General features: G+C 48.2%; 9 protein-coding genes across 9 annotated transcripts; 1 reads left to right on the top strand and 8 right to left on the bottom strand.

The window, feature by feature from the left end:
- Nucleotides 1–7,427: 7,427 nt before the first annotated feature.
- Nucleotides 7,428–9,572, bottom strand: FOXG_14167 (uncharacterized protein). Its single transcript, XM_018394232.1, has 4 exons — nucleotides 9,545–9,572; nucleotides 8,989–9,492; nucleotides 8,450–8,935; nucleotides 7,428–8,402 (listed from the first exon to the last, which is right to left on the bottom strand). Exons 2-4 carry the CDS (start codon nucleotides 9,286–9,288, stop codon nucleotides 7,899–7,901), a joined length of 1,290 nt encoding a protein of 429 aa, XP_018253809.1. The 5' UTR covers nucleotides 9,289–9,492; nucleotides 9,545–9,572; the 3' UTR covers nucleotides 7,428–7,898.
- An 817-nt stretch (nucleotides 9,573–10,389) lies between these two features.
- Nucleotides 10,390–10,728, bottom strand: FOXG_14166 (uncharacterized protein; the record flags this gene model as incomplete). The annotated part of the gene is made up of 1 exon (XM_018394231.1): nucleotides 10,390–10,728. One exon carries the CDS (start codon nucleotides 10,726–10,728, stop codon nucleotides 10,390–10,392), a length of 339 nt encoding a protein of 112 aa, XP_018253808.1.
- A 562-nt stretch (nucleotides 10,729–11,290) lies between these two features.
- On the bottom strand, nucleotides 11,291–12,033 carry FOXG_21470 (uncharacterized protein; the record flags this gene model as incomplete). Its single annotated transcript, XM_018401810.1, has 2 exons — nucleotides 11,291–11,896; nucleotides 11,947–12,033. The coding sequence occupies 2 exons, from the start codon at nucleotides 12,031–12,033 to the stop codon at nucleotides 11,291–11,293; spliced, it is 693 nt and encodes a 230-aa protein (XP_018253807.1).
- Nucleotides 12,034–15,385: 3,352 nt separating this feature from the next.
- Nucleotides 15,386–16,473, bottom strand: FOXG_14165 (uncharacterized protein; the record flags this gene model as incomplete). The annotated part of the gene is made up of 4 exons (XM_018394230.1): nucleotides 15,386–15,584; nucleotides 15,650–15,666; nucleotides 16,101–16,333; nucleotides 16,443–16,473. The coding sequence occupies 4 exons, from the start codon at nucleotides 16,471–16,473 to the stop codon at nucleotides 15,386–15,388; spliced, it is 480 nt and encodes a 159-aa protein (XP_018253806.1).
- Nucleotides 16,474–18,355: 1,882 nt separating this feature from the next.
- On the top strand, nucleotides 18,356–19,383 carry FOXG_21469 (uncharacterized protein). The gene has a single exon (XM_018401809.1). It carries the CDS (start codon nucleotides 18,906–18,908, stop codon nucleotides 19,296–19,298), a length of 393 nt encoding a protein of 130 aa, XP_018253805.1. The 5' UTR covers nucleotides 18,356–18,905; the 3' UTR covers nucleotides 19,299–19,383.
- Nucleotides 19,083–20,641, bottom strand: FOXG_14164 (uncharacterized protein). Its single transcript, XM_018394229.1, has one exon. The coding sequence runs from the start codon at nucleotides 20,489–20,491 to the stop codon at nucleotides 19,676–19,678; it is 816 nt and encodes a 271-aa protein (XP_018253804.1). The 5' UTR covers nucleotides 20,492–20,641; the 3' UTR covers nucleotides 19,083–19,675.
- A 1,252-nt stretch (nucleotides 20,642–21,893) lies between these two features.
- On the bottom strand, nucleotides 21,894–22,049 carry FOXG_14163 (uncharacterized protein; the record flags this gene model as incomplete). Its single annotated transcript, XM_018394228.1, has 1 exon — nucleotides 21,894–22,049. The coding sequence occupies one exon, from the start codon at nucleotides 22,047–22,049 to the stop codon at nucleotides 21,894–21,896; it is 156 nt and encodes a 51-aa protein (XP_018253803.1).
- Nucleotides 22,050–23,577: 1,528 nt separating this feature from the next.
- FOXG_21468 (uncharacterized protein) lies at nucleotides 23,578–24,159 on the bottom strand (the record flags this gene model as incomplete). Its single annotated transcript, XM_018401808.1, has 1 exon — nucleotides 23,578–24,159. Exon 1 carries the CDS (start codon nucleotides 24,001–24,003, stop codon nucleotides 23,578–23,580), a length of 426 nt encoding a protein of 141 aa, XP_018253802.1. The 5' UTR covers nucleotides 24,004–24,159.
- A 628-nt stretch (nucleotides 24,160–24,787) lies between these two features.
- Nucleotides 24,788–25,014, bottom strand: FOXG_21467 (uncharacterized protein; the record flags this gene model as incomplete). Its single annotated transcript, XM_018401807.1, has 2 exons — nucleotides 24,788–24,867; nucleotides 24,915–25,014. 2 exons carry the CDS (start codon nucleotides 25,012–25,014, stop codon nucleotides 24,788–24,790), a joined length of 180 nt encoding a protein of 59 aa, XP_018253801.1.
- Between the last annotated feature and the right edge of the window lie 111 nt (nucleotides 25,015–25,125).

The following is a 25,125-nucleotide window of genomic DNA, read 5'->3' as shown; positions in this document are numbered from 1 at the left end:
CTTTCTATTTTGATCGCAAAAGGGTCGAGTTGAGGCCTCGGAGTGATGACATCAGATGATGCTGCATAATCTAATGACCAAGTGCCTCGTTCCAAGGAATCAGAATAGGTGCCTCACATTGCCCTTGAAAGAGGCAAATAACGCTATCGTGTCGTGACTAAGCAAACGCTTGGACTACTAGCTGCAGAACTATGGTAGCTTGACACAGATGTTGGCCAAGTTCCAGGATGGAGTACATCTTGCCAAAAACAAATCTGACCAACGAAATTGAAGCATGAAGGTTTGATACTTGTCACGCCTGTGACCTCTCCGCGCTAGTCCAGATGTAGACATCAAATATGACCGAGTCTGATAGGAATCGAGAAAGCTTTCATCTGTTGATTTTGAGGAGCCTTTGTTGTTTATATTGCGCAGTAGTGCTGGGTGAAAATGTATTTTTATGAAACTTGGTTGTTCATTATTGAGCTGAGAGTTATTCTCGGGTTTATATCTCTAGATGATTGTATCTAGGACTTTGAACTTTAAATCTAGGACTTTCAGACTAACAGTCTGAATCCTGAAGGGAAGGGGATTCCCGGATTTTCCAACACGCCCCCATCCACCTTGTCTTCAGGGCACAGAGTCATCGTGGACTTCAGTACTCCAAATAATACGACCTGCTTCCTCGATCGGACATGCACTGACTCGAATTGCTTCTAGAAAGTGACCGTGGCTGACGGCGTTCAATGGTTTAGTGAGTCCGTCTGCTACCTGCTCATGTGTGCTGACGTATTGCACATCAATATTCCCGGCTTCAACTTCTTCTCGGATATGGTGCTCGGTTAACGGAATGTGCTTTGTCCGTTGGTGAAGCTCAGGGTTTCTGCATAGCTTTAGGGAACCCTGGTTGTCGCCGTTCAGTGGGATAGGCATATGTAGCGGAAGGAGCAGTTCAGAGAAGAGGTTCCTAGTCCAGGCCAATTCTCTGGCACACTGGGAGAGTGCTGTATATTCAGCCTCGGTAGTCGATAGTGCCACTGTTTCGTGCCGTTTGGCCCTCCATGAGACTGTAGATCCTTCAAGTTGAACAAGCCATCCAAACGTCGATCTTCCCGTAACAGTGTCGCCTTTCCAATCCGAGTCGGCCCAAGCTGTGATGCTCCAAGCGGATTCAGGATCTTTCTTGACGCCCCCAAGCACCAGGCCGTGGTCTCTTGTCTGCTGTAGATAGCGGAGACCTCTTTTGATCATTCGTGAATGTGTTGGTGATGGATTCGACATGTATCTTGAGAGTACCGAGAGTAGGAAAGCTAAATCGGGTCTGGTTTGGGTCATTCCATACATCAGCGAGCCGGTTTTCGAGCTATAGTCTTCTCGTTCTTCTGGAGAAGCCGAGTCGCCATTGTCTCTTGGTTGCAGTGTCGAGAGTGAATTTCGCTCCATCGGGGTCTTGACCGGTCGACAATCCTCTAAGCCGAATTTCTTCAGTATTCTGGTAAAATATGCATCCTGGGAAAGGTAGATCAGCCTTGAGTTCCTGTCTCGGGTTATTCTTACTCCAAGAAAATGGCTGGCGGGACCGAGATCAGTCATTGTGAAGATCTCTCCCAGGCGGGCTTTGTACCCTTGGATTGCTTCCTTGTTGCTGCCCATGATGAGGAAGTCATCCACATATGTGATGATGATCACTCCCGTTGTGGGATTGTGATATACGGCCGTGTCAGACGTTACTTGTCGAAAGTCAAGGGATTCCAAGGCCTCCTTCAGCTTCTTTTGCCATTGCCGAGGCGCCTGTTTGAGTCCATAGAGGGATTTGATCAGTTTGCAGATCTTCTCGGTTGAGAATCCTGGCGGACGGTCTTCTGGGTGTTGGTCGAAATACTCTACAAGCCCTTCCGGCATTTCGATGAAGACTTCTTCCTCGAGGTCCCCTTCCAGGAACGCCGTCGACACGTCCATCTGCTCAATCTCCCAGTCAAGACAGGCAGCAACGGTGAGGAGGATTCTCCAAGTCGCCGCTTTGGCAACAGAGGCAAAGGTCTGGTTGTAGTCAAAGCCGAACTGTTGTTCAAAGCCTCTGACCACCAGCCGCGCCTTGAACTTGTCGAGGTTGCCGTCCTCGTTTTTCTTGACCTTGAATACCCATTTGACGGTAAGTGGCCTATTGTGAGCTTGGTTGCGGTCCAGCATGCGCCAAGTTCCTTTCGTGAGGAGACTGCGCAGCTCACTGTGTATTGCTCTGAGCCAATGCTCCCTTTGCGGACCTTGAAGCGCTTCAGTCATTGTTTTGGGCTCAGTGATCACCTCTTTTCGGAGATCGGGCAGCTTAGCTGATGTCATGGATGTTGTCGTCTGTCCATGCTGAGGATTATGCACCTCAGCATGCTGAAGATTGTTCACTTCAGACCTTTGTGGCCTTGGAGTCTTTGTCTGCTCCGTGACGGACTGTGGCCGGCTTGAGATGGGAGCTCCGTTCTTGCGGATTTCCGGCTCAACATCATGCTCAGTTTCGGTCAGGAGTTCTGTCTCCCCAACCTTTTCGTAGAATTGTACATTTGCAGAACGGACGATCTGATGTCCCTTCCTGCGAGAGGGCACCCAGCAGGTGTAGATCTGTGAACCTTCCATGCATAGGTAGATTCCAGCCTCTCCTCTTGGGCCAAACTTGTGTGATCTCAATCTTCGTTCCTGCGGTATGTGTATCGTGACTTGTGAGCCGCAGATTCGTTCTCCGGACAGATCCGGCTTGTTGTCTTGTCCGGGGAAGGCCTCGTTGAGAAAGCTTTCCATGGGAGTGAGGCCATCAATTGCCCTGGTGGCTGTCACGTTTGTCTTGCGCACCATATCTTCCAGGACCAATGGCCAGAGCTCTATCGGGATTCTTTCCGATTCCATGGTTGCTCTGACTTTGTCAAAGATGATGCGGTTAGAGCGCTCAGCAACTCCGTTAAATTCAGGAGTATATGGTGTCGTCTTGATGATCTTGACGCCGTGAGTGTACTCGAGGTTTTTGAGAGACGCACCATAGAGCTCAGAGCCGCCATCCATTTGGATTGCGTACACTCGGATGCCATACTGAGTTCGTATCTTGGAGATGAGCTGGCCTAGAAGTTCCGAAGCCATCCCCTTCCTCGTGAACGTGTAGGCCCATCTCATTCTATGCCTGTCATCTGTGGCAATCATTCCCCATCGTTCGCCTCTAATGCCCGGTGGATTGACTTTGAAGGTGTCAACATGAATGAACCCGGCCCTGGAGGCTCGTTTCCGTTTATTTCGCGGAGTCCATCGTAGGGCCTTTGCGATGTCGCAGGCGAGGCAGTAATTGAAAGGCTGATGGTCGTGGTGGCCGTCACAGTACATTCCTCTGGTCATTTTGGCAGTCTGTGACACCTGATATGCGTTAACATGGCCGAGTCTTCGGTGCCAAAGGTCGACATTCAGGCATTGGTTTGATGAAGCAGTGTGATGATTGCATGGTTCTGGCTGGAGTTCCGAGACGGCCTGGTTTGAAACAGTAGTCTTTCCGACCTCAGTGTTCACGTACAGACCGTCCCTTCCTATGCGGAGGAGACCAAAGACATCTCCTGTTGGGTCGTACATGTCGTTCCCGTCTATCCAGCCGCCGTTCTTGTATAGCCTGAGTCCTGACATGACATTTACCGGAAACTCAGGGATGAACAGCGTGTCTTTGAGGTTAATTGTGACCTGATCGTCCCATTTGTTTATGAAGCAAATTTTGACTGTCCCTCGACCGGATGGGTACACTTTCCCACCGCCTGTAACGAGGATTGTTCGAGTTGCAGGCTGAAGCTCTGTGAACAGACTTTGGTCGTTGCAGATGTGCACTGACGAACCTGTGTCGAAGAGCCATGCCGTGGGTGAAGAATTGTTGTCAAGGGAGACCCTACACGTCTCCGTATTGTTCATAGGTAGCTCGTCTGAGACGCTGTCTTCAAGAATCAGAAAAGATCGCTCGACTGTCATGTGATTTGATTCCTTGATATGGAGACTTTTGGAGTTGTCGCGTTGAAGATCATGCTCCATGAGTTCCTTGGCGAGACGGACTGCCCAGTCGGGTCGCTTATCCTTATGGGCGAACCAACAATCATTTTCATGATGTCCTCTCTTCTTGCAGTTCGTGCAGGTATGTTCCTTGTTCTTGCCGACTCGATGATTGGTTTCCTGGCTAGACTTGTTCGCGGCTCGCTGGTTCTTTGAAGATCCTCTCCTCCGGCCACTTGCCTCTTGCTTTCTTGCGGCCGGGCCCTTCCTTCCAGTCTTTTTACTGTGAGCCCAGTACGTGGAGGCAGTACCATGACTGTCATCATCATCTGATGACCTGTTTTCGTCAATGAGATCTTGCTGCATTGATCGTAGTGTTGGCGGATGCTCAGAGCGTAGGAGAGCCCGCTGTCTGGCAGTCCAGTCAGGGTACTCGTTCTCGCAGGCAGTCAGATAAACAACCTTTTTGAGGGTATCTGAGATTGGTTCTTTCTGCTCGAGGAGAAGTTTGACGAGTCGCTCAAAGTCGACATTAAATTGTGGAATTGTCTCGTAAGAGCTTGTTTTGATCCGGATGAACTGGTAAAGTGTTGTCTGCAGAAGAACTGGGCCCGTGCCAATACAATAGGCCTGGAGAAGGTTGAACATCTCCTGGGGATTCTCAATCCCGACCAGTTGACTGAGTGCTTCTCCAGTGCAGTTACCTCGGATGGAGACGGCAGCTTTTGCCGCCCTGATCTTTTGATCCATAGTCTGCTGTTCCTCGGGAGGGTAATCACCAAAGACAGCATCTTCGAGGCCATTGATCCGAAGAATGGCCTTCTGAGCTGGGCAATATTGCTCCCAATTGGAGGGGCCGCCTAGCTTGAGCTCTTGCGGAAGGAAAAGAGTATTCTTTTCAGAGATGACCGTGGTACTGTCATACATTGAGGATGGTGTGTGGTCTTGACCTGAAGCACCAGGTTGCGACGATTCGGATGCAGGCGATACTCTGATTGTGTTGCGAGTTCGCATGGTGGAAGGTGGGGCTCGTCGTGACGTCATCTTGAGTTGAAGTTAAAGTTTGGTTCTTTGATTCAGAAGAGAAACCCGGTGTTTGCTAACCCGGGCTCATAACCTGTTGTTTATATTGCGCAGTAGTGCTGGGTGAAAATGTATTTTTATGAAACTTGGTTGTTCATTATTGAGCTGAGAGTTATTCTCGGGTTTATATCTCTAGATGATTGTATCTAGGACTTTGAACTTTAAATCTAGGACTTTCAGACTAACAGTCTGAATCCTGAAGGGAAGGGGATTCCCGGATTTTCCAACAGCCTTGCAAATATATACAGTACAAGAATTGAAACCGCCACCGTTAGCCCTAGATACCCTTAATCGTCTCCATCTTGTTACCTCCCAATCCGCCAAATAGTAAAGCGGCTCGGAATTACATCAAGTATATCTCAACTTCAGTGAAGGATTTGTATTTTAACCATACTCGGCGGCGTATCTGGCCAAGATATGGGCGACCAACCGCAAATCTGCAATGTTTGAGTTGTACAGAGTTTTGCGAGTTGGTCTAGAACGTGGTGAAAATACAAAACAAAAAAAAACACGTAAAACGTGTAACGTATTGTCGTGATCATTATTGGTGATTCATTTCGTGGTTGAATTTTTCTGGGAGGCCAGCTCCCAGTTGAGCCAAGCGGCTAAGGAAGATAGTGAAGAAGGTCGAGCTTGGAAAGGCAGGCAATGAACTTTTGGTGTGAATAGAGAGAATGGTAAAGGTATGTGTTGAGTTTCGACGGTAAACCTGAGTCTTTTATACCTGACACGGTTGCATAGAGTTCGCCCGAGATGTAAGATCCACATTAGCAGTCCAAGATCCGTTCTCGGGCTGATATGTAAGCCGAGTCCGCAAAGTGAGACAGCCCTCCTTCCCAATGCCAGCCCTGAAATATCAATGCAGGGCGGATATTATTGAAAAGTTGACGTGGCACTTGAATCCTTGTTCATGCTCTCAGTTTCATACCTGTACACAGGCATCCGTGCAAGGAGCTAGCAGCGGAGACACGGTACTACTACGAAATCAGGCTGCGGTCGGCTTCTTTGTTTGGCTAAAGCATAAACCATTCCAATTTGAATGAGCCAGTCGGTGCCGCTAGGGCAGCGAAGAATTTTATCAGGCTATTTCTTTATTTGCTCATTTCTTTTGATGTCTATGTATTAGTCCCGAGAAGCACGAAACAACTTCTGAGTCTACAAAGCTATTCTGGCCAGCAGGGACAGCGTCTTTAGGGGTCGCCAAAGTGAACTGTTCATTGAAATGTCGGTCAAGTTCTGACATGATTGGGAGTAGGCTGAAAATTTCACCTGCCAAGATGTGCTTATCGCCACCCCAGTCCGCCGATGACAGCCATCGCTCATTCTGCCCAAACACTCTTGTCCCTGACACGCCAAGGTGGCAAAGGGCAATAGACAAGACTCTGTTGCACGCCCTGATGACAAAGATAGATCTTGTTTAAGCGCCGACATGGGACAAATCCTTTTAACCCAATTTTATCATGCCCATTGTTCATCCCATGGAAAGCCGCTAGACAATACACGGCAGAGATATCATATCACGTCGATCTTGAATTTTGATGGTACTACCGTGTGGAATGCCTCTCAGGGGCAAGGCAGACTACAGATGTTGCCACTACAGTAACACAGCCCACTGACAGATAGAAGGCGTGAAATATAGGTCGTCCGGCTTACCCGAATCATCACGTAATGTATGTAGAAGCTGAAGGAAGTTCCTGACCAGGAGCTGGGATACGTTCTACAGACTGGGCCCAACAGCACCCTGACCATCCGTACGAGGTGAGCTGGCTCTAGCTATCAGCCAATCGATGACGTGACAACAGGAGATCAGCCAACAATTAGTGTCAGTGCGGACTGATATGGTTGGCACTCATGTTCTGGAGAATCCCTTGCTTTCAACCCCCATGTCAGCCACTTTTCATCGTGACTCCACAGTCAATCTCGGACCTTTGTGGCCAGCTGGGCTGCCTGGGCATCTTAAAAGGCTGTTCTTCGATTATTTACTCTATGTTAATCCGGACTGGCCAATTAAATGCTGGATACCCGGAGATCCACTCGCACCAAGATAAGCATGGCCCGTACATCCCTACGGAACCAGGAGGCATCTCTGAATATCAATGGCATGAGAGGGCCACCTGGCTAAATCGAGACGCTTACGCTGCCTTCCACTTGTCAACGAGACCCTCCTGCTTATTCTCAACGGCTTTGACCAATACTGCTCAAAGCAACTGATGTAGGCGCACGACTAGCGGGTTTGATCCCGCTACTGATAGCTGTCAAATATAGTAATAAGTACCGCGTTCTCTAGATTTATGAACTCAATTAGGTGTGATGTTCAATCTATTATACTTACATTTTCACCCCGGCAGTATCTGGTTTCACATATTGTGTATGACTGGATTTTAGAAACGGAAGAAATGCCTCAAGAAAGCTCGAGCAACAAGAAGAATACAGAAATTAATGGAACTTGTACCAACACAGTGATAGGTCAGACTAGCCGTCAACTTCTGTTGGCATGAAATCCAGTGTAAGTGAGGGGAGCAGACATAACTGATATTACATAAATGACTGCCTTATTTTATGTGTCTACCTTATATTCCCTCTTTTACCTCCCGTGTGTAGTCGAACCCCTACCACCCCCGGAAATAGTATGGTAATAAATGGTGCTATGCTTTCCGCCCAGACCATATGAATCGTGCTGGGCAGTTAGCGTAACTCAGTCGTTGCAGTTACTTCGTGCTTTGGAACTTGGGGACTTTCCTCTCTATTGTCGACATTATGCCAGTATGCAGAAGGAGCTATCAAGCCCACAACCTGCTTTCTAACTCGCCTTTGAGTATTAAAACTTGTCGCCGTTATTGCAACACTTCGCCGCGTGTTAATGATTCGAAAATCGTCGTGATCCGTTCCTCATCTAACTCCTTGACGCCGTCCAGATGAAACATACGGATGCCCTTGTCAGACTTTTTGAAAAGAAGTGTACCACCCTTCTGTTCGTCGACCTCGATATACCTTGGATTGGAGCCCATGTGCCCTGGAACAAGTGCACACAAAAACGATGTCAAGTCTGGCATGGGGTAGGCTTTGTCAGGGAATTGTTGCCCAAGTGACACTTGATCTGTGACGATCTTGAGGGGCTCTTCGTGGCAGTTGAAACCCAGAATTCGCTTCTCGATCCAGTGACCTCCGAATTTCTTTAGGCCTAGGGCTGAGTATTTTATACTCTGCGCTGTATGTGAAGGCACAACGGTGAACTCTGCAAATTCTGCAGATCGGCTGAGAACGATCTTGGCTGCTTCTTGGTTGAGGGCGATGTTGAACTGGTTGGAGAAGAGATTCGCTGACATGTCGCAGGAACCCTATCACCATAAGTATCTTGTCAATGAGGAGTATGGATCAGACTTACCACCTGCATGTGACACTTGATCTTGTTTGCTACGCCTCTATCAAGGAACTGTTGTAGGATTCTCAACGAAGAACCCCCAAAGAAACGAACGCTTCCCGCGGTCTGGATCCGATTCAAAACTTTGTCCAAGACAAGTCGTTCCACAGAAATGTCTGAGAGCTTTCTATCATGCTCGAGTCGCCAGATGCACTTGTTATACCAACCCCGCAGGTTATCGGTTCGACGGCCGAAAGGTAACACTTTCTTCATGATGTCGTAGTATTCCTTCAGCTCATTTTCAGTCCGGTTGACAAGCTCTTCATGGTGATGCATGTGCAGATTCACTGGGTTCTCAATATGTTCCAGAGTCTCGTAGTCCACAAGAACTTCGATGGGGTTGTTGTTAGACCACTCGAAAAGACAAGTTGCCAGGTCAAGTGCACTTAGCCGTGCATGCAAGGTGGCGTCGTTGATTGAGCCATACTTGGGCTTCACTGCCATCTCGAGCTATTATCATGGTCAGATTTGTCTATAGTATCTGATTCTCAGGGGAAGCTTACGATCTTGCGGTCATCTTTTGTCAGATCTTTGATATCATCAATATCCTGCTGCTTGATATCTCCATTCAAAAGGGTCTTGAAAGGGTTCTCAACAGATGGGAAATGCTGTTTTATCAATTCCTTGCATCTGGTGATTTGACCCATTGTCATAGATAGTCCAAAACACACTTGACGAGGCTCTAGAATCCAAAGCACGCGGACGGTTGGCTTCCAGCATGTGGCCTTGAACAAGGCCATAGCCGCGGCCAAGTTATCTGAGTCGATGGAGTCATTATAATAAATCACGAGATCGTCCCCCATGGTGAATAGATTTGCTGATAGGGAATACTTCTGTCCGATGCACAATGGTAGTGAAAGGTAATGGGAAAATTGAGAGATATAAAAGGATGGAAGAGATGTAAGGTAATATGTGATGTATTGATTGGGAGGAAGCCTGGAAAGCTGGTGGCTGTGCAAACCTCACGGCAAAAACAGCCCCGCAAAACGCCTAACAACTCAGACAACCTAGCCACATTCATTAATGCGTCAAACTAGGTAATTGCAGAAATTCACAAACCTTAGAATCCCATGACTAGCAGCCCCCATTATTACACGTAGAAATGACTAACACCAAACTAGAATTGACCAGGCCAATTCCTGACAGTCAAGGTAATAGAAAACGATCTCTGTCTTACAAAATAGATCACCCCAAAGCGGGTATTTGCCTCACTGAGAGTCTAAGATCACTTCATCAAGCATTCTGGTATCTGATGGCAAGGTAGCACCAGTGCTATTGTAATTATTGAACTATCATGTACCGGTCCTTGCTTTCTAACATTCAGTTAGAATATGTTATTCATGTTGTGATGGATAGCGCTTCCGACAATCTCCGCTGAATGACTCATAGGGGCTGCCGCATAGGTTACATTTCGGAATCGTTCCTGTGTATTCACTCTGGTGATGGGCTTTATGGCTCGTGATTTGTTGGCAATTGTAACATTTCTTGGGGCGGTCACGGCGTTCAAGCACCTATGTAGTACCGGATTCTCCTCCAGCCCGAAGGAATCCTTCGTTGATGAACCGCCTAGCTTCTCGCCGTTTTTTGAGATACACGACCATCGCGTCATAGGCCTTGGGGATATCTCTCTTGCTGAGCCATGCTATCTTTGCAACCTCGGTATCATTCTCTGGCCGAGCATCTCGGTGATCTCAGTTCGAACTTCGGTCCTATCGCCTAACACTATAATACGGCTGACATTATCCACTCTGATAGTCGAAGGTTCCGGGCTCCTGGGGCCAGTTTTGTTTACGCAACGTGCTGCACAATCCCATGCTCGCTCCCTCCCTGCAGGTGATCCTGACGGGGTTGGGATTCTTTGAGTCCTTAGTCACCGCTCGGCATCACCACGTGCGATTATCCAGTTAAGAGCGGACTTGGTTCTCCATTGTCGCTAGAATCGTCCCAGCTGAGAGCCCGGCTTCGTCTTCTAGTCTTGAAACGTCAATAATCCAATAACACACGTCTGTGGGGTTCGGAGGAGCGGCCAAGGTCCACGAATCGTCGTGGGGTGAGAATGGGTGCCGTGTGACGTCAGTATATGATCGTTGAGATCTGTCCGTTGCATTCGCAGCGATAGTTTCGAGCTGTTCGAGGACGCGCTGCAGCTCCTCGGCCATCTGAACCTTGATCTCCACCACCTGCTTGCCCATATCCTCTGTCTCTTCCTGCTTTGCAACAGCTTCCTTAAGTTCCCTAGTCATCTCCATCTGTTCCTTCAGCACTTCTTGCAGCCTCTTGGTCTCCCTGCGCGACTCTGCCAGGAGATGCAGCGCCTTCTGCAGTTTTCCTCAACCTTTGGCAAACTGGCTATCAAAGCTGGAAAAGCATATTCGGATGTCCGGCCCATAACACTCTTGCTTAGTACAAAACTTTCAGACAAGAGCAAATGTGCAGCGGCGCTTCAGCTATCACGGAAAAGCAAGCCTGGAGAATCGCACGGCGAAGGCTTGGAGCGACAAATGGAGCAGTTGCACAAGCATCTCCAGGCCAGTACCCTGATAGCTTCACCTCGTCTGCTACGACGCTTTTGAGGCTGTTGCGAATGCCAGCCAATTCGTGCCGGAGGAAGATAGATAAGTCGTGCTCAATAATTCGGGGATGAGAATTTCTGCAGTATCTAATGCCCATGGGTGGCACCAATTAGAGAGAATCGGGAAGTTCATTTCTGCTGCTGCCGAGCACTTGGACATGTGCGACTCGATAGAGCCAGAATACTATCCTACAATTGAGGTCTTCATTCCAGCCATCTAATTCAGCTTTCCGTCACATCAGTGGCCATGCGGTTACGATGATGTCTAGCATTGCGGGCCGGAGATGCAAACTCGTTAAGATGTTGCTAGAACCGGCTCTCATGCCGTTCCAATGTCGTGTTAGAAAGACCAGGACATTTTCAGGAATCGGTGCCCTCTTGTCGATGAGATGGCTCACTATGATTCCATCCCCACGCAAAAATATTCCCATCCCAAAGACCAGCGTCAAGGTCCTCCAAATGACCATATTCGGCCCTGCGTAACTGGAATCTGGGTTTACCGGTACCCAGTATCTAGACTTGAGCCAGATCGCAAGTCTTTCGGCGAGCCTTTCTCGGGGATCAATCGCGTCTAATTGTGGTAGAAGCTCACTGCACTCCCATCTCCTTTTGCGACACTTTTGAGTTAGGGTTACATCCAGAAGTAGAAGAAAAATGTCGTATCTTTGTTGATACCAGGCAACTGAGAATGGGTTTTTGGAGTCTTCCGTGACGAATTCACCTTCCTGGATTGGATGCACTTGGAAACCACTAATCTGGACACCCTGTTGCAAGAGATGATCTACTGTATCAGCATGACCACCCTTCACTGCGTCCAGGATGAGTGTTACTTTGAAGTTCTTTAATCTAGTCAGTATTCGCCTTCTTAGGAAAACGCGGATTGTCTCACGAGAGTATGGGTTCGGGTTCGGCTACACAAAGTATGACGGCGTCTCATTGCGTGATCTGGCAGATGCTTCTGGATAGCACCAGGCATGATCTCATTCTTACGCCGCGAAGGTTATATGAGTGATAGAGTTGCCTTAAAGTTAAGATCTCTGACATTCAATCACAGGCGGTGTAGGGAGGCATAGTATGCCCAAAAAAAAAAAAAAAAAAAAAGAGTACAGGAAGGTAAAAGAAAGAAAGAAGAGGGAGAAGAAGAAGAAGAAGAAGAAGAAGAAGAAAAGGGGTGGTGAGAAGGCTGCGGCAAATAAATAGGGTCACGATCACGTGGGGATCGATATCTTGCTAGTTGGGGGGGTCCCCGTCCATTGAAATAGTTACAGATGAGTGTGGTCATCAACATGGCCAACTTTTCACTCAAAACATCTTTGCTACGAAAGAAGAGGAGAAGTTGATGTGGAATAGACGAGATACACTTCCACGAAATGTGAATTTCCCTTGACGAGAGCAAGGCTGCACCAGGTTTTTTAACCACAGTAAGGAGCATGGAGGAAAAGGAGCAATGAGCCCAATGGAGCTATCAATAAATCAATATCTGCTGAGTGAGCTGTTATCCAACTGAAGAAGAAAAAGGTTTCCCTCCAAGCTTCTTTGCAGGCTCTCCGTCCGTTATCAACCTTCAAAGGCGATGAATCCCAACACAAACATGGAATAACCAACAGCAACCGTAGCATATATATACTGCCTCATCATTGGCTGCCAGGCACGGAAAAAGCCTTCGAGATGAATACAAAGGGCAGCATCCTGTATTCTACTGGACTCCTATACAATGTCTGGATTCCTACTCATAAAGAGGAGCTCTTTCGAGGTGTTAAGTCAGTGAAGGCGGCGGAGACTCTGCACCATGGGCAGGGAGGCGTCAAGCCATATGACTATGTAGATCTGAAACCACATGAAAAGTCATGATATCGGATGTGGATGAACTATATACATTGTTTTCATGGAGAATGATACGCTGGCATTTAAAGAGTTCCTTAGCCACTGTAATCACTTGTGGATCCCATGCCTCGCACTTGCGATAGAGGTGCATCAAGAGGTGACCTTTTATCACACAGGGCTAGGTCTATAATCCCACTTGAGGAGCAGTTATTAGCTCTGGAGAGTATGGCGCAGACAGAGCCGACGAGCCGGACTCACTATAAGATACTGAAGGCTGCAGTCGATATACAAGAATGAATATTTCTACAAAGTGATAGTCCTTGCTCGCCAATTTGTATCTATCATCCATGTAATTGAGCTTAGACAACGGTAGAGACCTCAGGAAGGGAAAGAAACGGAAGCGCAATTACTCTATGGCTTCTTGAGGCCGGGCTATAGATAGCTTAATAGAGTAAAATCCACTTGACCAAAATTATGAGCCCTTTAGCACTGGAGATGATTGTGCAATTGCAGCGTCTGGCCTGTTTTGCCACAGTGATATGTTTGATCAGACACGTGATTTCACACATCTCATACAAAACTCTTTGTTTTATCGGAAGCGGTGGCTTTGGTACTACGCGCTACTGAAATTTCATATACTACGCAAGCTTGGTTATGAGTTTACCAGAATACTCTTTGTGGTGACGGTGCATGGGTGCTGCTTGCTGCTTATGCTGGATGCTTTTATAAAGGCTTTCCACCATCAGATAAACTGAGAGGCCTTTGGCACCAGGTCCCAGGCTTTTGAATAGACTAAAATAAATAGGTGAAGGAAACGCTGAGCAGGGTGGCTGAACATTTCCTTGGACTATGTGCTACTGATCCGGAGTAGTTAGTTCTAGCAGCTCTGTTCTCCTCTAGAGCAAGCAACTTCTTTCCTATATTGACTGCTCTTTGATTTACACTTCCGTGATTTAATCTTGTCAGTAGTGCTCTTCTACGGCGTTCCTATCATACATTCTTGCGCCACACGGTGTTGTTCTGGCAAAAAAATCAAACAGAGTTGCCACATTGGCAGTCATAAGCTGAATGGGTTGACCACTGGCCTGTTGTGCGACAAAGGCAGTTATATTTCTTTGTCCAGACAGCCAATTATATCACCCTTCGATACAAGGTCCGCACAGGAATGAAAATTATCACAGGAAAGGTTATTTAATACAGAATGATGCGTCTGCATTGAAACGAGGTCTTTCTATCAGTAGCAGCTTGCAAGGTAATGCCCAAACCATAGCGATTACTTATACCAGGAGGGGTACTGAGATGCGCGGAGCACCAGCTCAAAAGGGGGGGAAAGAAGTTAGCTACAACAAGCAAACAAACTCAATAAAGATTAATCCAACAGGCTTAGTTGGTTTGATAGTAGCTGGCTGCAAGGCGTAAGAATAACTTAGAAAGCATAGGGTAGCTGTTGTTGACGGGGAATGTACACCGCTAAGCGCAACTAACGGATATCGGCTTAGCCCAGGCCCGACTAACCGTTATATCTTATACTGAAGTTTCGCTTTGACCACCAAGGTATTCAACAGGTCGCAAAACAGGAATGTGATTCGCTATATTTTATGCTTGTTAGCAAGGGCCGCTGATATTGCAGTTCAGTTCCTAAAACACAGCATCATTTCAAAGCAATCAGAATACCTAAATAATGTCCAAACCTTAGAATCAACAACTACTCAAAAAGTCTAATGTCAATCGCTAAAGTATGTTCTAAACCTTAGCACTTAACACTTAGACAGCGGAAAAGGGCATACAAACTGCGGCAGTGATTCAAGATCGAGCCAAGCATCATTTGACCTTGGGAAAAAGAAAAATCTGGAGGTTTCAGCGGTTCAAGGACAAGTTATCACAACTTGTCGAACCACGAACACCCGTGAAGCCAAGCTCGAGATCATCAAGCCCTGGCAAATCAAATGTTGTACTATCTTGTAACTTCCGTGACAGTAGGATTCACGCCTTGGACCTGTGTATTACACTCGACTATAGAACAGTCTCCGGACTAAGTACAAGTTGTCATTGCTCTTATGCAGTAGGACCCCTCTCAGGCAGGCCACGTAAGTATTACGGTCTCGCTTTGCCATGTTTTCTACTGCTATCACCCCGTACCAATCGACATGGACAGTTACGGATCGCCCGTCGATGGATGTTAACCCCAGCTTCACCTATGACGTCGCAATGTGACCGAGATTGATGACTACATTATTTCGTCGTGGAGATATACCGACACACACCAGATCGATCAAGATTCTCTTACATGCACAGCTCTCACGTGTCAGTGCTTGGGCAGGCCAGTGTCGAATGCCTTGTGATTCTTCTGATTCTGCCTATCTTCGCGTTGCCGGCCCGATTTCTTAGGATTCTGTATATCGGTGAACTATGTCTGACGCTTCTGGCTTAAGAAAATGAGCTAATACTTCCATCACATTACCGAATAAGCCGACTGAGATGACGACCTACGAAAGTCCTGAGGCTTACAAAATATCGCCTTCCGCCTCTACACCCACCATACCATCCTGAAGCAACCAAGAGACAGAGGCTGTAGGATCGATCGGCTCAACCAGAAGCATTCGGTACAAACTCCCAAGCAAAATATTCCATGCTCCAGCCCAACCAATCCGCATCGCCTTCATGGCCTCCATGGCCTCCATGGCCTCCATCGTCGCGGCCGTCCTACGCGAAATGTATACTTGGAGTTAGCGAACATTCGACCATGTTGAAAGACAAAATACTCTTACTTCGTCGCCACACGAAACTGTTGAGTTATGTCAGTTTGCAGCTCCCAACTGGTAAAGCTATCGAGTACTGTATACTCTTAGCTAGCATTGAGCCAGCGGAGGCGACTTCAGGCTCAAGATCTATAAGATACGTGCCATCAGATGAGGAACAATATGAATGCCTATAACATTTGGGCCTCGATGTTGTTGGTAACTGATGTGTTTTTCTCAGGACGTTTACAGGTAACAATGTAGTGGCTACTCTAACTACCGAGCTATTACATCTCCCTGGATCAGGATTGATTCGACAATACAACCACAGCCATGAAGTGTATTGGAAGACCAGCGTGGAAAGATTCTATTTGCAGCGACCTAAATACCATCGAAATGCAAGTCGTGATGTTGGACGCCGATAGCCTCAGGGAAGAACAAGACTCCGGCCCCTACATCGCTAGGCCTTTGGGAAGATAACGTAGTCAGAAGCAATGACTTCATTAGCGGAATAATACGGCGGGCAACCTTGAACTGTTTTCTTGCCGTCAGGCATTCCAGCCAGGAGTTCTTCGGGCCGCTGCATCCAGTAGACGGGTGCATAGACGTGATGCTCATCGGAAACACGAATCTCGAGGATGCGTGCGACCCAGTCATCATTGCTCTTCTTGTACATGCCCTTGCCATCGCCTTGAACCTTTCGTTGTTCAATGGCTAGGTCGTTAAAAACATGCACGAAACCTGCGCTACCATATTTAACACCGCTGATGGCCAAGGGTCAGACATAAGCCTCTAATAGCTTAGCACGACGCTGAGATCTCACCGGATACTGACGAATGAATATTATTGCCCATCATATCTTGCCATCGTTTTCCCGGCTCGGGGGTGTATTATAGATCCATGGTGCCGTACACTCGTGATGATAATTCGACAAAAGAAACAAAAGCGATGCGTAATGAGATGCAGCGTTAAGGCCCCTGTGAGGCGTATTCAGCATAGCGTATGTTTTGACGGCCAGCGAACGGCCACTATCTCTAGAAGACGTACGTCAAGAACTCAATAAAAGGTCATGCAGGGGTCATGTATCGTTCAGGAGATAAACGTTCTTTGCGCCTAGGGCACTTGCGGATCAAGTATCAAAATTCCCTCATCAGTCTCGTCCTCAGCTACTATCTGAGCCGATCGTCGTCGCAGTCCGCATCATTGTAAAACTTCAGCCCGAAGCAATCCATGAATTCTTAGAATTGCCGTAAGTGGCTAGCATTGAAGCCAATTTTGAAGAGCAAGAAAAAGGTTGACAATTAGAGGGCCCCAGGATCGAAGTCAGGGGATCTTTTGATATTAGTGCCACCATATCAGGCCATGAGACACGGATAGAGCATACCTCGGATGGCTTGAACGGAGAAGAACCGACCTTGGGTCCGTTAGGCGGGCCGCGGAGCCGAACTTCAAAACGGCTGGCCGCTTTGAGGCTTGAAGCAGGTTACTGGACGACCATCAGAGTTCCGTATAAAGTTATCGGAGCCTAAAGCTGACGCCCGAGGTGAGATGAACGTGAGTGAGTCAAAACTATACTCTACTTCACCCAATTTGAATAGTGGCCTTCCCTAGACCACGAAAATACATGCGAGCGTCAGCGAGATTGTATGTGCAACAGAGGTACCCCTTCATTTGGGTCCCATAGGGTCCCAAGGCCTCGAAGATCTCGAGTAGTGACATACACCACCCCATACCGAATCGTAGCGGAGGGATGAAGTCACCCCTGTTAAGAATCGAAGATTCTTAACATTGGTTTAAAGAGTGACCATGGAACCATGGGAATGCAAGAACATGTCAGATAGTTGTTTCAGTGTCTGAGGAAGAGTATTTAAAGCCATCCAATATTCGTCGTTCCGGGTGCGTTGCAATCCCGACACGGCTCGACATGGCGTGGAACAGTACTTGGAGGCTGTTCTTATCCCGAGTTTGTTCCTCTCGGTGTCGTTTAAACGTCTTTCGTTGGTCTTCACTAAGATACTTACTAATACTAGTATTATTGTTACTAAAAGAAAACCTAAATCAATATTAAACTAAAGAAATGAGTACTTTTTGCTAGCACTGGTATGGGCGCGTTGAGACTCTGTGTTAAATACTCAGTTACTCACTGTGCAGGTATAGAGCATCTACAGAAAAAGCTGAAATTTGACGTCGAGTGGATCACTGATATCAACAGGAGCCTGCCCTCTCCGGCGCGTTATCAGTGTCCAAAGCGTTACTTCTGTATCACCGCATTATTTGATTTGTCAGAAGTCACCATTGCGAGATTTCACCCGGAAACATATAGCGACAACAATTTCATTATCATCATCACAGACCTAGTTTATCAGCCGTGAGGTATTTTAAGTGTTAGAGAAATAGTCGATGAGACCACGCCGTTCCAGAGAACGGCCCCATAGGCTAGCCTTTGGAATGTGATATTGAGTCCCAAGGGACGTGGTATGGGAGATCATACAAAGTAATGTGTCGGTTGATGTAAGTTTAGAAAAAGCAGCTGAACTAGTATGGCTGACATATACTAACAGGAACAGTCATCAATACAGGTCCACCCTACACAATTGAAGTCCAGTGTCGCAGGGTAGGCATTAGTAATCTAGCTATATGCTTTAAGTAACTGTGCGGGATGGAATACCCCGCACAAGAGAGAACTTAGAACAATCAATCAACACATTTGCTGCTGCTCATCATATTCACTCTAACCCTTTAAGCACGCTCAGTGCGACATGATCTTTGCCGAAATAAGCTTTCCTACAACGCGTGTTGTTCGCATGTTGTTCCACGGGATGATCACGTTACGCTTATGGTCGTGTCTAAAATACAAAATCCCGGATAGAGGCTTCTGCTCAACGAGGCTTCCATGATGACGATTGAATTTTATTCTCAAGTCCTAGGTCTACGAGAGGGGATCAAGAATGAGAGGTTAATACCTGGTGTTTCTCAAAAGCCAGCCGCAACGCAAATCTCAGACAAAGACCAAAACCAGATGCCGGCTACTACTCAAATCCACCGAAGAGTGGTCGACGAGGGCCCTGCGAGATCAAAAGATCAGACATACATCACACACCAGTCTGTTTCCTTCAACATCCTTCTGTATCTCATCAAATCCATATCAGACTGACAGCCGGGTAAATGAGGTCGGAATAGGTGACTGGAACAGTCCAAGACGACCAGATCTCTTACCGGCCGTACGGAGTACAGCCTAAGCAGTTTGGTCCTAGAAGCGAGTCTAGGCCAGTCCTGGCCTGAAGCTATGTCGCGAAAAGCGTTTCTCCGGTGCATACCTACCGCACTGCTGCCTGCTGATGCTCAACACCTCGACCCCAGAAATAGAGAAGAGCGAGGGCCTGTACCAGTCATTTTGCCTTGTCTGAGCCCGAAGCCCTCGGCAGCCTTTAGCTGCTACTCCGAGAAGGAAGCAGGACAAAACAGGACGATGTCGGAGGCTTGCGCAGAAAGCACGGAGGTCATATTGGGCATTTGTATGCGTCTACCGACCAAATTGCGCGGAGAGTATGTGTACGTTCTCCGTTCAATACAAGGACGGGATGGAAAGAGTGAAAGAGAAAATCGCTTCCATGTCATTCAACCACAGGGCGTAGTCAGGGGGGGCAGTCACGTCGGGAGCTTGTGTGTATACCAATAAATGTACTCTACCTATCATTCTCCACCCTGCAAATACTAATCTACCACCATTAACATATCCGTCGCGGCGCACATAAAGAGGAATCACGAATGCCTGCCAGGTAGTTAACCAGGCAGCGCAAGCCTGCTATGAGGTTGAGGAATGGAAGGAGCCCGGGAAGAGACAATGCCTTCCTAGCCAGCCTAGACCTCCTCCGCGTAGCCCTTCTCTATGTAGGCATCCATGAGTTGAATGAAATTCTCGGGGGCGCCCTGGAATAGCTTCTCGGGGGCCCGATCCAAAGGGTCGCTGTTGTTGGCGGCCAGGATGAGGTTGATGACGATCTGCTTGTAGGGCCCGCCGAGAGCGTTGATGGTGAAGGGGGTAGATGGCGTTGCTCATGTCGCACTCGACTGCCTTGTCGCCCTCTCCCCAGCTGGTTGCGGTCCTCCAACATACGGTAGCAGGCCATGGTGTGAGCTGCTCGGTGACGATGACGTACGAGATGCCCAAGTATTCTTTGGGGCTCCGCCGGCCGAACTTAGCTCCAACGTGGCCCACTCCGTGGTCTTGGTCATGCTGTCGTTATGTGTGTCGCTAGGTTCGCCGTCCGTCACGATGACGATATTAAGGCGCTTGGTGTTGTTAGGATCCTTGATGCAGGCGGCGACATGGGCCCTCACGTCCTTCTTGAATAGCTGGCGGGTTGGCGTAGTTCCACGAAGGTTCTGACGGAATTTGTTAACAAATTCCATAGCGACTTTAAGGTCCTTGACCTTTGACTTTCGCCCCTCTTCCATGGGACTCTCCTCCATGATGGCAATCAAATCAATTCCGTCCGAGTCATACTCTGCGGCGGTGGGAACGATGCCTTCAACAATAGCATGCTGTATGTTCCACGGGCGGGAGTCATAGTGACCCATGGATCCGGACACGTCGAAATATACGCTCGTGTCAGTGCCTCGCCCGTCCAACAGAACTCTGGAGGTCTCAGTCTGGATGAAGTTCGTGGTCTCTTGGGTGACGCTGGCTTCGGCTTCCTTGACTTGACCAAGCAGCTCCGTTGCCTTATGGATCATCTGCTCCTTATTGAGCTGGCTGTACACCGTGGTGGACATTGTGGATAGTTGAAGATGGAAGTAGAGTACGATGAAGGGTTTGTTTATGTGTGTTTCAGTGTATGTCTGTCTGTGTCTGGCAAATCGAGGCTTCATCAGAGTCCGGGGAATCACGCTGCTCTTTATAGACTCCCAGAGCAAGGTAGCAGTACTGATCTCTTGCGACCCAACAGCTGAAGCGTAGAAAAGCAGAAGATAGTGGGCTGACCACCTCCGAGCCTCACTTCTCTGTCGCTCGGGGAAACAATGAGAACTAGCCGCAGGCTCGGTACAGGTGTGTTACGGCAGGGCAGATTCCGCCCGAGCAGGGAAACCATCGACTCTGTTTTCGTGAGTCAATGCATCGCCGTTGTCTGCCTAGCCCCCAGAGGAGGTTTGCCTTGTCTTGCCCAGTCAGCGTTCGGGCCAGCGGGTATGCTTGAGCATTGGCATCAACACAGAATAAATGACACGTCGTATCTAGCTCGGAAAAGCTGTTGGGCCAAGGCAGGTTCGCACAACCATGTGCCTATCAGTCTAAGCCACGCCTGCGACATGTGAGGCGCATGTAGGTGAGAGTGCGCGAATGCGCATATAGGTGGAAGGAGAGACTTTTTTGGAGCTTGTGGCCAAGGATTCTGCCGAGCCTGAGATTAGGCACAAGAGGCCGACGGCAAGGCTCTCAGAAAGAGGTCAAGCTCTTGAAAAACAAGGTCGCGTCTGTTATCGTCAACGAGCATCGTAAGGACCCTGCTAATACTGTGTTATCGGTCTCCACTGGATCACCTTCTTAGAACCCCAAGTCTATGGACTCCATAAAGTAGATGAAGAGAAAGAGGATGCCCCTCCTGTTGGTGAAAGACCAATAACTCCTCCCGGCTAGAGAGAGAAGCCTCTACCTGTCCGCTCTCAGCTTTCCTGCGACTCTGCCAGCGGGCCACCCGATTCTTCTGCTAGGAGTTGGTAAGTACTGTTTGTTAGCAAAATTTGGACCCGTAAACCGTGGTCGACGTCAATCAACCAAGAGTCCGATCAAGCCCAAGTGTTTGCGGCGATGTCGACCCTGTCATGGCACCGTGGCTATTAGCTTCTAGCAAACGACATTATCTTTCAGGGCTGTGTCTGTACTCCGGTAGTTTATGGTGATGCTGCGCCCGCACAACTCTTGTGAACTTCGCCGCGTAATCACGAACTCTCCCTGTCCTTCATTTAAATCACGTTTCACTCCACTCGCCAGCCGGAAAGTCTGTTGCTGCCAATACAGGGGCAAAGCGCCCTCAAATATTACACCACAAACTACTATACCATGTGAGCTCTTTATTTTCCCGTTGACTTAATTTCGAAATGTTTCTGTCCCATGCTGACTGCATTGCGGACCATCATGAGGCTGAACCCATTGCTCTCTCCACAATCTCAGCGACCTGGAGATTGAAAAGGCAAATTGAACCAGGCCTAGGCCTGACCCAACAGTTCTGCCAAGACACTAACTAGTGGCTGACCTGCCGCCTCCGATTGGCGATCATTGGACAAAGCCCATCTTGTGGATGTTTCGTGTCTCGAACTTGCATAGCGGAACCTGTTCCAGTCGCTCTTGGTGGCCGCCAATTTCAGCCCTTTCGCTACGTGTTGATCCGGGTAAGACGGGTGGGGCCCCGGCCTCTGGCGCCTCATCCATGATGCCTTCTTTGCTGACACGTCTGCTTTAACGGGTAAGGCAGTTTAATCTTGCTTGAGCTTGAATTGCTGGTTGACCACCCAGTCCCTTATCAGAATGTCATTGGCTATTTAACGATGTGATCCTGGGTCTGCCTCCTAGACCTAGTCTCACATGAAGCGATAACATGCGTGAGCCGTGATCCGGATGCCACATGATCAATGCGACTCGAGCGAGGAGGCTCTGTCATTTGGGATGTTTCTGCTTTGTTTTCCTGACAAGGCTGCCTTGCTACAGAAACGTCGACGCCGCTCCCAAGATGACAACGGACTTGAGGATAAACGCGTAGTCTCGCGAACGCAGACGGTGAAGATACAAGGGTTTCTCAATATAGCACCTGTACAGAGCAAAAACCGGCCCTCGGGTGTGAAATAAGAGTGGTAGGTGTACTGTGGACTTAGTCCCTGTCGCCGCATTCGTGAGGCTGTTGGTCAAAGGCATGAGTCCTAGGGATTGCCATCCCTGCCATCAGAGCGCCGGGGAGTCGGCTTGCCAGGGTGAGTGCGACACTGAGAAGTGCTTATGACGGTCGCCTTTTGTACGGGTGACAACAAAAGATTATTCACAATTGGCGTCTATGGGGACAAATCATATTGACAGTGTAAGTATCAGTAGCCTATAGGATGATTCCCGTCTTTACACTTCATCAAAAGCAACATTTTGTCTATAGTAGATCCTTGTTCTAGAAGAAAAGAAACAAGGATTCAACCGCAGCCTGATTTCCAAAACTGTCCGGAAACGCGGCACATTTGGTGCCCATTGATTTCTCCCTGTAGAAGACTCGCTGATATTCAAAAGAACAAGATTCTATCGATACTCTCATCTTAGTAGACATTCAGATATAGCTTCTAGCCTACGATATCCCGAGGTTCCAGATATCACTATTCTCGACCATGCAGTGCTGCCGCGGCCCTGCAACAAGTATGGATGACATTGTATGGTAACATTCAAGGGTGTGACTTGGCGCGAGGCTTGCATACGCTCACTGGGGGCCAGGCTTGGAGTAATTTAAAAAAAAAGAAAAAAGGAAGGGTAGGCGGACTTCTTAGCAGGTAGGGTTGCTGTGGACTTCAGCATCGAGTATAAATTCCTGACACGTTCCGTCGTACAGGCCAAGACAATCTTCTACAATCTCCTCTCTACACCAACACAACAGAATGTCATGTACGAAACTCGAATGCCTTTACGTTTGTGCTGTTGCGTGACCCAATGATGGACATGCTGCGGTCTGTGTCAGCGACAATTCTCAAAATCCTCCGACTTGGCCCCATTGGAATTCCTCACTTATAACTGGATATCGAATCCGGTATCAAGTATACCTGAAATAGATCTATTACGATATCTTCGGTTTCGAGTGATAGTTGATGCTGATCTTCCAGCGGCATTGGAAGATCAGGAAGTGAAGTATATCACTCCATTCTCACACCTATCTATGGTACTATTGACCTGGATCACTCCTGTCTGGTATTGCGAGAACGACACGTCATAATCAATCAGCCGGATGATGCATATTTTTCTTCAACCCAGCAGCCAAACGTCTTCGTGTAAATGAACTATGGACTGCCAAAACGGCCGCCGCCGAGGCGCCAGCGACACGACCGATACCGACACGACCGATACCGACACGACCGATACCGACACGACCGATACCGACACGACCGATACCGACACGACCGATACCGACACGACCGATACCGACACGACCGATACCGACACGACCGATACCGACACGACCGATACCGACACGACCGATACCGACACGACCGATACCGACACGACCGATACCGACACGACCGATACCGACACGACCGATACCGACACGACCGATACCGACACGACCGATACCGACACGACCGACACCTAAGTGACCCGTTGTACCTAAGACCGATGAACCTGATACCGCCGCAGCCACCATCGAGACGTCTGTGATCCTAATACCCAATATCGACGCAACCGACACCAAGACATTCGACACCGAAACGACCACCCGTCAAACAACCGGAATGAAGCGAATACAATAAATCATCAAGGATAATCACAATATGAAGATTGTGAGGTCTAAGGAGTGTAGCGATCGAGGAAGGTGTCTTGGGATATAAAGATCTGTGGAAGTGGGGACGTTGAGTGAATTGAGCGATACATTGCCGGCGAACTCATACCCAGTCGCGCAAGACATCGATTTCGATTTTGACTGCACACTTATGGATTAAGGCCGATACTGGAACGATGACGAGATTCGGGGAAGTAACAGATGCGCTTGTATAACGTCCGAGCTTCTGAGGAATGCAGTATGGCCTTGGTAGGGCCGTGGAGGATGAGACTCATCCAGCCTCGGTGCGCAATGGGAGTCATGGTCGACGACATGATGAGGAATGGGAGAAGGGGACATGGTTTCGCTGGCGAAGAGCACTTGGCGATTAGACTTATATTCACGTCGGGGCTTTAGGACTTAAGTTTCATATGTGAAGGAGTTTTCGAATAAAGCTTGTTGGCTAAAGACTTTTACGCCGCTCTATTCTTTAGAAAGACTTGATTAAGATATAATTCCATCTTACATCGACCTTTCCAAAACATTGCTATCACAACAATGAGTTCTAGTACCTAACCTATATTGCTCCTTTACATTGATGGTGGGCAATTATCGCTGCTTCAACCTTACTGTCTGTACTTTCCCTTTTCCCCACACTTGGGCCAAAATTTTAGAGCCTTGCTGACGCCGCCGAGTATGAGCGCGACGAGGATGAAGGATGAAGCATAGCAGGAGCCTTTCCGTAGACGTCTGCAAGTGGGTAAGCGACCGGTCGGTCGAGCACGCACGACTGTTACAAGGTTTCGAAGCTGCATTCACAGTTTGCACCAGTAGCTGCACAAGTGAGGCTGTCGCGAGGAGAGCGAACGCTCCAAGATTCCTTCCTCGGAGGCCCATTATGGCGTTGCTAGGCATAGGGTGTGTGTTTGGTGTATGCTTTAGTAAGACGCTAACAGCCCGTGCAAAGGGGAGGGTTGTCGGTCTAAGTAGCCCCATACAATCAATGGC

The sequence above is a fragment of the Fusarium oxysporum genome, chromosome 14 (genome assembly GCF_000149955.1).
Source record: "Fusarium oxysporum f. sp. lycopersici 4287 chromosome 14, whole genome shotgun sequence".
Classification (NCBI taxonomy): domain Eukaryota; kingdom Fungi; phylum Ascomycota; class Sordariomycetes; order Hypocreales; family Nectriaceae; genus Fusarium; species Fusarium oxysporum.
This window is presented reverse-complemented; position numbering and strand designations above follow the sequence as displayed.

Coding starts and splice junctions, on each gene's coding strand:
- FOXG_14167 (XM_018394232.1), bottom strand. CDS start 9,288: ATGGGGGACGATCTCGTGATTTATTATAATGACTCCATCGACTCAGAT. Junction 8,936..8,988: donor CAAAAGATGACCGCAAGATC/GTAAGCTTCCCC, acceptor CCATGATAATAG/CTCGAGATGGCAGTGAAGCC. Junction 8,403..8,449: donor TCAAGTGTCACATGCAGGTG/GTAAGTCTGATC, acceptor TTATGGTGATAG/GGTTCCTGCGACATGTCAGC.
- FOXG_21469 (XM_018401809.1), top strand. CDS start 18,906: ATGTCGCGAAAAGCGTTTCTCCGGTGCATACCTACCGCACTGCTGCCT.
- FOXG_14164 (XM_018394229.1), bottom strand. CDS start 20,491: ATGAAGCCTCGATTTGCCAGACACAGACAGACATACACTGAAACACAC.